This window comes from Electrona antarctica (assembly GCF_951216825.1).
Source record: "Electrona antarctica genome assembly, chromosome: 2".
Classification (NCBI taxonomy): domain Eukaryota; kingdom Metazoa; phylum Chordata; class Actinopteri; order Myctophiformes; family Myctophidae; genus Electrona; species Electrona antarctica.
Window position 1 is genome coordinate 27,899,743 of NC_136807.1, and position 10,676 is coordinate 27,910,418.

The 10,676-nt window shown below is 43.0% G+C and overlaps 1 protein-coding gene across 1 annotated transcript in view; it reads right to left on the bottom strand.

Annotated features, from left to right (window-relative positions):
- The window catches only part of prpf6 (PRP6 pre-mRNA processing factor 6 homolog), a 32,034-nt gene extending 24,179 nt beyond the window's left edge, over positions 1-7,855 (bottom strand). The window contains exons 1-5 of the mRNA XM_079492897.1: positions 7,621-7,855; positions 6,038-6,197; positions 2,457-2,575; positions 1,788-1,866; positions 1,127-1,303 (exon numbers count right to left, since the gene is read on the bottom strand). Coding sequence (XP_079349023.1) covers positions 1,127-1,303; positions 1,788-1,866; positions 2,457-2,575; positions 6,038-6,197; positions 7,621-7,832 — 747 coding nt within the window. The 5' untranslated portion in view covers positions 7,833-7,855. The remainder of the gene's footprint in view (positions 1-1,126; positions 1,304-1,787; positions 1,867-2,456; positions 2,576-6,037; positions 6,198-7,620) is intronic.
- Between the last annotated feature and the right edge of the window lie 2,821 nt (positions 7,856-10,676).

The window sequence follows — 10,676 nt, forward strand, 5'->3', positions numbered from 1 at the left end:
CTACTGTTGTTGTCCGGTGGGTAAGCAGTAGCATCTTTGTCCGCCTGTACGGCCAACAGCAGGCTGAGCACAGCGAGCAGGACGGTAAGGATGATGATGTTCCGGGTGGCCGACAGCACGGCTACGAAGTGCATTATTGTTCACTGTCTGTGTGTTGTTCCTGTCAACACTGTGCATACATTTATAAATCCAGTTAGTATTTAGTATGATGTGACGCATGGTTGCCATGGTAGCCGTGTCTGTGCTTGCGTGACATCAAATGCAATGTCCAACTATGGAGTTATTCGACTCAGCATAATATTAAAGTTATCAGAAAAAAAATGCAAATCACTTTACATATTTTAACACAGGCCTGAATAAACACCTTTCAGCAGGCCCAAGGGAGAGGAAATGATCACTTCTTCCTTAAACAGATGATCACCCCCAACCCCTCAACTATTCAATCAATCAATCAAGAAAAGTTAAAGCGGCACACTTTTATTATGAATGAAATGTAATTTTGTCTAATCTCTGTGGTAGAGTATGTTGATACAATATCATTTAGCGGTATACAATAATTGGGGAGGTTGTATTTTGTCTCCCTGCTCCTCTGGACAAGCAGGCATGTATGGAGACAACAGTGATATCCAGGCATATCCAGGCACTGGCCGCTGTTCCTCCTCAGCATGAAGGCACTGGCCGCTGTTCCTCCTCAGCATGAAGGCACTGGCCCAGTCTGGCCGCTGTTCCTCCTCAGCTTTGCCTTCTCCACCTCAAAACAATGATATGCCCTCCCTGAGGCCACTGGCCGCTGTTCCTCCTCAGCTTTGCCTTCTCCACCTCAAAACAATGATATGCCCTCCCTGAGGCCACTGGCCGCTGTTCCTCCTCAGCTTTGCCTTCTCCACCTCAAAACATGCCCTCCCTGAGGCCACGGTGGCCTTGATGCCTATCCCCATTTCCCCAGCAGATATCACAGTTTCCTCCATTAGTCGATCAAACAAGTTGCTTCCAGCAGTGGAGGCTGCCTCCTGCTGGTGCATACTAAAACGACACTGTGTGTGTGTGTGTGTGTGTGTGTGTGTGTGTGTGTGTGTGTGTGTGTGTGTGTGTGTGTGTGTGTGTGTGTGTGTGTGTGTGTACTAACCCCCTTCAGTGGGTCCACAGTGGTGTCCTTGCTCCCAGCCTGGAGGTGTTTGGAGAAGAAGCTGTCCGGTACGGGGGTCAGCTTCTCGTAACGGGGGTTCCTCTGCCGCTTGTTCCTGGCGTCTCCCACCTCGGGGATGCTCAGCCACTCCTCCTCCGACACCTCCGACAGCTTCCTCTGGACACATAAACATAGACAATAAATGTCAGTTTTTTGCTACTTGGCTTAATATGACATCACTAAATCGCATGGACCATAGCAAAATAAAATCTCACAACTGAAAATGTTTATATGACCAAATCCTAGTGTGTGATTTGTGAAACAGTGTGAAAGGACACCGGCACACTATCGCTCATTGCTAGTACTGTTCCTGCTGTTCTACATACCACCAACCAGATGAGGAAATCACAGCTTGAGGCTTTAACCTTCGCTTTTATATGAAATATCTGAGACTAGTTTGACCACTTCAAATGCTGTTCCAATCTTAAAATAATCACAGAAAATGTGTTTGTGACGCATTGAGAGCCTGTACATGGGCTATTTTCGCTGCGCAACATGCTTCCATAGACGACATGCTGGCTTCTATAGAATCCAAATGACAAATCAGTTGTGGCGACTGAGAACTCCATGAGATCGTTTGTGTAGAATGTAGCAATTTTACCTTTAGATCGGAGAACTGCTGCTGGATCTTTGGCCGCTCCATACGGTACTTCTCAATCTCATCCTTCTCTCTCAGCTCCCTGGAAATACACCACACACCAGATGTAATGAGACAAACACTGATGACAACGATCACTGTAAATAAAGTTGTCTGCAACACACCCTGTAGGCAGCTATATATAGTTTAATGTCGTTTATTTAGCAGGGACCACATTACGATAAACCACTTTCAACCTGGTGTCCCTATTTTGGGCATGACATTATTGGTTAAAAATGAACCAACATTATTTGAGGGGCGTGCCCAGCTTTTGGTGTGTAAACACAAACATTGAAGCCAAAAGTGAGGACAAAAAAGTGAAGACACAAATTGTGATTGGCCGGAAAAACATGTGTGATGATTTGATTGGTTGAGCACAGAATGTGATGTATGATGAGAGCGTCCCTCACTTCACACGGGTGTGATTTTTTTAAATAGCCTCAAGTACTGAACTTATTAAACCCTATACTTCATTGAGCGGGGTCCCCCAGGGGTCTATCCTTGGGTTCAAGCGGTTACAGAAATGTAACCAGAGTTAGCTACAAGCACACGGCTGGTCTGCAGTCCCTGGGCAAGGGGGCGTGCAATCACACAGAACATTCTTCAGTGCAACAGGTTTCTCTTAAGTTTCACCTCCTCTCCTTGCGCCTCTCGTCCATCCTCTTGTCCAGGGCAGCGTATATAGCATCTGCCTCTTCATCGTCTTTCTCATAGGGCCCGCTGGAGAACAAGCTCCCTGCGTAGCCGTTGAACTAGAAGAAAAGACCACCGGAATATCAAGTCACGTGGAAAATGCTAAGTTTACCATACATAAGGGCTGGGTGATGTGGACAAAAAACAAATGAGAGCCATTTAATTTTGACCGTACAATGTAAGTCAAGGCAGACAGACACTATGTTTTGGATCATCAATTCCTTTGGCCTAGTTACATCACGACAAGGTAACTACACAACCCAAACCTCTATTTCTAAGTTTTATGAGATCCAAACCAGGAGAACACTTATGCCATAATCACGATATTACTATATTATTATGCAGGCGGCCCCAAGCGTAATAAGTTAATATAACATCACAATCATTTTAAACACTTTACCCATATGTTATACTTTGGCACAGTGTAAGGTTGTTGATCTGAATCTTGAACTTAACATTTTAACACAAATCCTCACTTCTTGCTGTCCCTGTCTTGAAATATGTTGAGATGTGGCAAAATGCATATCAATGTGGGGGTTTTGACTTGGAAAAAGGTCTTAAGATTGATTGATTGATTGATTGAAGAATTTATTAACAGTTTGCAGAATTACAGTACATTTCAAGCACAAACTCAATACAAAGGCTGTTAACTGTGAGTGGACGACCCAATTAAGCATTACACTTGTTTCCAATAGGGTCCACCATGTTCAAATCATCAAAACATTTAGAGACGTACAAATAGACACTTCTATAGACAGAACAGGAATTCATCATAAAGGAGGTAAAAAGGGAAAAGAAATATATACAGTGAGGGGAAAAAGGGGGGGGCGGGGGGGGGATTCAGATTTTACGGGGGCCAGTTTCGAATTGCAGCCATCCGTAGGTGCCCTTTGAGAGCGGTTTTGAAGGAGTCAAGGGATTCGCATGTCTTAATGACAGTTGGTAGGGCGTTCCACATTTTGGTGGCATAGGAGCGAAAAGAATTTAGTCCCTTGTTTGTGCCGAATCTGGGTTGTACATGGTTCGTTGCACTCCCTCTGGTGTTGTGGGTGTGGACTTCGTTAACATTAAGGAAGTATCTAGACAGGTACATGGGTATCTTGGTGGTGTATCGAATCTTGTGGACCAGACCCATTGCAAGATGCTGTACTCTGTCGTCGACCCTAAGCCATTCCAGCCTGTCGAAGTGGTCAGGGGTGAGGTGGGTTCGGGGGGCTAGATCAAGTAGGAGCCTGACCAGTTTGTTTTGGGAAGTCTGGAGCCTGGTTTTAAGGGCCTTTGAGGTGCTGTGGTACCAGGAGGTGCATGCATAGTCAAAGAAACCCTGTACAAGGGCTCCTGTTAAGGTCTTCAAGGTGTTTTTGTTGACCAGTGAGGAGATCCTGTAGAGGAATCTTGTTCTATGGTTGACTTTTTTGATTACGTTGGTGGCCATTTTATCACCGGAAAGATTAGCCTCCAGGATGGAACCTAGGTAGGTAATTTCATCTTTACGTGTGATAACATTGTCACCCACTCTAACCAAGAAGCCATTTGCCTTGCTGAGATTACTAATAGAGCCAAAGAGAATGGATTCAGTTTTTCCCAGGTGTAAAGATAGTTTGTTATCAGCGACCCAGGTGCAGATTCTACCGAGTTCAGAGCTGAGGGCATTTTCAACCTGCAGTTTGTCCCTGTCCGAGACCAGCAGTGCTGAGTCATCTGCGAACAGGAACAAGTTGCAGTCACAAGCTGAAGTCATGTCGTTTACATATATTAGGAACAGTAGATAGTATGCTTCCTTGTGGAACGCCACAGCTCACTGGGAGGGGGGGGGACAGTGTTCCGTTCACTTCCACCATCTGTTCTCTCCCCTCCAGGTAGGATTGCATCCAGCTCACTGATGTGCTATCGAAACCAATTGCTTTTAGCTTGTTAACCAGTATGGAGTGGTTCACGGTGTCAAAAGCCTTTTGGAGGTCCAGCATGACCATGCCGCAGTATTTGCCAGCGTCCACCTCTTGTTTGATGTGGTCGCTCAAATAGAGAAGGCATGTGTCAGTGGAGTGGGATGTTCTGAAGCCAGATTGGAACTCGTACAATAATTTATTAGTGGCAAGATACTTTTCAACCTGTTCATAGACTATTTTTTCCATCACTTTCGAGATGGAACTAAGAATAGAAATAGGGCGGTAGTTGCCGGGGTCTAATTTACTCCCTTTCTTGTGCAAGGGGGTTACTTTGGCCAGTTTGAAATCTTGGGGGACCTGTCCCTGTTTGATGGAGAGGTTTACTATGTGGGTGATGATTGGAGCTATAGAGATGGCTGAGTCTCTGAGAAATTTGGAGGGAATGTTGTCATGGCCTGTGGCCTTGTGGGGTTGGAGGGCACTCAGTTTCTTAATTACCTCATCAGTTGTTACCATAACTAGTTTAAAATCGTCTTTACAAACACCTAGGTTTCTGTAGAAGGTTGTAATGTGCTCTACACCAAAGAGCCCAGAGTGGGAGGGCAGTTTGTTAACCAGAGTTGTTGCTATGTTTGTAAAGAAGATATTCAAGTAGTTGGCCACATCAAGGTTGTCAGTGATGAGAGTGTTGTCCGATTTGATGTTTATGTTTGAAAATCTGGTTTTTAGTTTCTGACCATAGCTTAGTTGATTGTTTAGTAGCTTCCAGAGCTCATGAGGATTGTTTTTGTTTTCCTGAGCTTTATCATTAATGAAGTTACTTTTAGCTGATTTGGTCATGGCAGTTACATTGTTTCGTAGCTTGATTCGTTGGGTATTTAGGTTGTTCAAACGAGCTTGGCGAACACTGTCGAAGCGCTTGGCTAGCTTTGACTTGCATTTTAGAAATTCAGAGCATTTTTTGTCTCTGGCTTTCATTGCAGCCAGTATGTCCGAATTCATCCATGGTTCCGAGCGGGTTTTGCCCCTGGTGGTTCTCAAAGGAGCCATGTTGTTCAGTACTGATGTAAATTTGGTTTTGAAGCCAAGCCAAGCTTCTTCGACAAGTGTGCTTTTAAGCTCATCGGACCAATCCAGACTCTCCAATACTTGGTTAAAAACCTCACTAGAGTAGGTTTTGAGGTCCCTTGATATGACTGTTTTGTGGCAGCCGGTCTTAAGTTTTTGTATTTTGCGGGTACAGAATATCATAAAATGATCACTAAGCCCACATACAATAACCCCTTTCTTGGAGATTCTGGATTTGTCCGAGGACAGAATGAGATCAATGACAGTTTGAGTAGAATCACACACTCTAGTGGGTTGGGTAATTAGCTGACTGACACTATGTAGATCACAGAACTTACTGAATGACTAAAACACAGGTGCTTCCTTACGTTGCATGTCTGTATTGTAGTCGCCAATCAGGATTTTCTCTACACATTCCTCCTCAGCTAAGCACCCCTCAAGTATATCATAGAACCCATGTTGGTCAGGCGGTCTGTAGACGGTGCCCACTAATACCGATTTAGCCTTTTTGAAAATTAATTCAACCCACACAGTTTCAATTTCATCATGCTGTAAGAAACACACCTCGTCATAGTTGGTGTCGTTCAGATCTTCCTCATCTTCCTCGTTCTTCTTCATCTGGTCTCCAACCGTCCTCTTCCCTGGGGGCGCATGGCGGTCGTCCACTGGGTCGTTGGCATCGCGGGCAGGACCGATATCTGACCTCGTGGTGAAACCGGTGGCACTGCAGAGGACCAGGGAAAGACATGGTGATGATCAGATCACTACTTATTAGGTGTGCAACATTTAATAAAACGAATCTATTTAATTGAATATCGTTGCTGTTGGGCTGTCTCCATATTTTATTCTAACTGTTTTCGTAAATTGACGCCTCCACTTGATCATACTACAGTGTGAATGTCACACAAAAGTATCCAAAATAGCAGATCCACAAGCTCGAAAGCAGTGTGAAGCTGTATTTAACTATAAATACAGACAGACAGATCACAGCACCTTTCACTTACATTCACCTCATTCTAGTACAAAATGTTAATACTGTAAGTTTGTTGAACGCTTCTCATTTAGTCAACTACTTCAGCTAAACTAGTAAGAAGTTAGCAATTTAGCATTTAGCATTAGCAATTACAATTGTGTATATATTATTGTTGTTATTATATGATTCAATAATATAGCACATCACAGACTATCTATTTGTTGGGCAGAGGCTCAGGAGGTGTGCAGGTATAAAAAATGTAAAAATGTAAAAAGGTGCTCCTGGGATCAATCGGGATCGATATAGAACAAAGAGGAGATCCGGGCACACTTAATGTTAAAAGGAGGAAAAGTTTATTGAACTGACATGTTTCATCAGGGCTATCTATTTGTTGTTGGACATTCATGGAAGAAGCTTTCATTCATTCAAATACAGCAGCAGCTAAGAGGTTAGCATGCAGCTGAGCAGTGAGCACATATCATATACATTAAAGAGGGATATTTATTTATACTTTGTTGTACGTCTACGGAGCACCGAAAATAGCCGATCTACAAGCTCACGACGCGTCGTGATCTTGCAGATCTGCCATTTTCGGTGCACGCAATAGCTAGCCTTGGATCACAATTTTTAAGACGATCATCTGCCATGGCCGTCTTGGATGATCTTCAAGTTCAAAATAGTGTAAGCACTTTCCCCATTTTTTGTCCGTACATATATAAACGTTCAGATTTTAAATATAGTGTTTACCCCATGGCCACAGATGGTATAATTATGTACGGACCGTCAGAAGTACCCGTATATCTCGTATTACTCACTAAAGGGCAATTTAATCCGATCGGTGACCATTTTCAACTCATATTTATAACGTATCAGATTGCGATACACCTCTCAACCGATAGGGTCACGTAGTTGAAAGCATATGGAGAAAATTGCCACCGATCGGATTTAAATGTGTTTTGTTTAACAATACGACATATAGGGGTACATCTGAGGGACCGTACATAAGTGGAACATCCGTGGCCATGGGGTAAGCACTTTATATTTGAAATCTGAACGTTTGTGTAGATTTATGGAGCATAAAGGGAGAAAGTGCGAACACTATTCTGAAGGTTATCCATGACCGTCAGTCATGTATGAGGGCTAGTAAATAGCATGTTCGTAAAGCGATCGTTACCCTCTGCCGAGACCTGGCACGTAACCCAGCGGGGCGGGCATGCCCAGAAACGGCTTCTTCTTCTTCCCCATGAGCGGCGAGGCCAGCGGCATCACCGGTGGCAGGACACCTGCGGCCCCCCGCGGGTCCCCCCGGCCCCCCGCGGGACCCGGGGCCCCCCGCGAAACGATCTTGGAGCCCCTATTTATCGGAGCGTTATTTACTCCAACCATGGCGAGGTTTTTTCAATTCCGGAAGAACAACAGTCGCGCTTCCGTTCCTAATATGACCCCTTTCTTTTCTTTCAAGGGGGAAAAGAAATAGCGACACCAGAGGCTGGTCATTGTACTAGGCTTTTTCCCCTCCCAGTAACAGAGGTCTCTTTTCTCTGTCTCTCTAACTCGTTAGTAAACAGAAAATGGATTTATACAAATGTCACCTTTCAACAAAACACATTTTATTTTAACAAACATAATATGATATATATATATATATATATATATATATATATATATATATATATATATATATACATATATACATTTGTATACATACACACACACGCACGCACACACGCACGCACGCACACACACACACACACACACACACACACACACACACACACACACACACACACACACAGACACACACACACACTACACGATTCTAATTTCTTAACCACGCGAGGGCGCCAGATTACAATAAGTTATTGCTCGAAGACACATGGAAATAGAAGCGTTGGCAAATTTGCATTCAATGACATAATTAACCAGAATCGGGCATCTAATTTCCCATGCATTTCAAATGTATGGCTATCTCATTTAAGGAAATGACATCTAATTCAAAAGGTTTGCATTTTTCCCCATACAGTGATAATCATATTTCATTGCCATTGCATTTTATATGAACTTTCGTCCTTTTCATAATTCAGGTCATTGAAATTCCTCACATTTGTAAGGGGTATACATATCAATCACATTACACTATTTGCAAAACAACCAAGTATACCCAGTTTAGGCATTTCTGGCTCATTAAAGAGTCGCCAAAGTTAATCTTAGGCTATTCTCTAAATTTCTTTGACAGACAGACAGAGCCACACATCATTTCAAAGTGTTTTCTGTTAAATTTGCATGAGCTCTGTGTCTGGTTTATATGTAAGCTGTTCGTTAAGAGCAATAGCCGTCCAGATTTAACGAGTTCATTTCGGACATTTCACATTCAAACACGAGACAGGAGAGTGTGGCTAATGAATGTAATTACATTCTAATATGACATTTCTGGGTTTCATCTCGTGAGATGAAGAGTGCGCCCATACATCAATTAGTTTCAATCATGTTTAACCTCACCCCGCCGTGCACCGACGCCAGGGCTATAGATGGGGCGGGCAGGCTTTTTTTCATTTCTCCTAATTTACCATGCCCGTAGGGAACAGACATTTCACTTCTGGGATAGAAGATGCTGTGATGAAAATGATCTGTCAGACACATTAGAGAATGTATAGCTCTTGCAGCCAATGTGATATTTTATACAGAAGATACAACCCACAGATCTGAATTCACTCAGCTCCCATGTTACCATGCATGCAAGGGACTATTTTACATCTATCTCTCTCTCTCTCTCTCTCTCTCTCTCTGTGTGATCATTTCAATGATAATTTCCTCATTTCAGCCAAATGTATTTTTTTTCCCCGTTTTTTTTTTAATAGCCATGATATTCGATGCTTGCCAAAGTGAGCAACTCATTAGTGGCAATGCCATAATCACAATTACACTGGCAGCAAAGATTAAAAGAATGGATGAAGTAGCCTAGATATTTGTAATATTTTTATGATTTAATATTATTCATGTGCAGTGCTGGACCATGGACGAGGGGCTCAAGGTCAACCACATTATTCACAAAAGAACCATTAGCAATGCATGTTAATGTTAATGACCATGAAAATATTCAGTTCCTATTTCAAGTAGCCTCTCTCTCTCTCTCTCTCTCTCTCTCTCTCTCTCTCTCTCTCTCTCTCTCTCTCTCTCACGTTTTTTCCCATGCTTTGCTTTGTGTGGCAGTGGCTCATTTATATGGTGTCTCCAGGAGAGATGGTGAAGGAATGAATGACTCTCTCTGTGTTCTGTCAAGGGAAGGAAGGAAGGAAGGAAGGAAGGAAGGGTACACATGATATTCTTACAAAAAACATTGACCATTTGGTTCCATCTGTACACTCTTCTGACATGGTTTCCAAATGTGTGCACAGGTCTATACACAAAACGTTTGAGGCCTACTGATATACTATATGCTCCATCAGGCGAATGCACAAGTCTGGGTGCCCCGTTTCCGTAGCAGCAGCAGAGAGTATAGGCATTGTCTGTATAGGCCTGGGGAGGTGGGGGGGGGTGTCTATGGGGGGGCTGACTGACTGAAGCACACAGCAGCTAGCCCCTGCATCCCACTACCATTATTCCCTTTGATGTGCCACCATGAAACCGTTGGCATGCAACGCATCCTCTCCAAAAGCCACATCCAAACATGAAGCATAGAGGACATGAAAAGAAAACAAACTATCTTTGTTGTTGTCCTCTTCCAAACTAGCCGCTAGAATTCTGCATCCAACAACAGAGGTGTGGAACCGGATTAGTTGTCTTTTTTTTCTTTTTTTTTAAAAACTTTTTTTTAACTTTAAAAAAAAAACTTTTGGTTGTGTTCAAATGCAGTTATAGAGGGGATTCAAGTATGCAATGTATTTATAACATTGTAATAACCCATTAAGAACTGAGGCCGATTCTACAAATGCCTAAATCAATAGTTCTAACACAAACTCACAGCGCGGCACAAAGTGACACGCATGCGAGCTTGTAGGCCTATATCTACTATTTTTGAATAGCCAAACATCTAAAATGACGCAGGTGGTTTCCCGGTTTTAACGGAATAAGTGAGTGCAGAAGACGTGAATAGCCTACTGCAGCTCGTGAGACTTTGAAAGTACTGTATGTTGGAGGCCATTCGAAATGAGATAATAATTCTCCCCGCATTAGAGTATAAGCCAGTCACTGTAATTTGTCTATTACAGTAGAGCTCAAAGACAATCATTT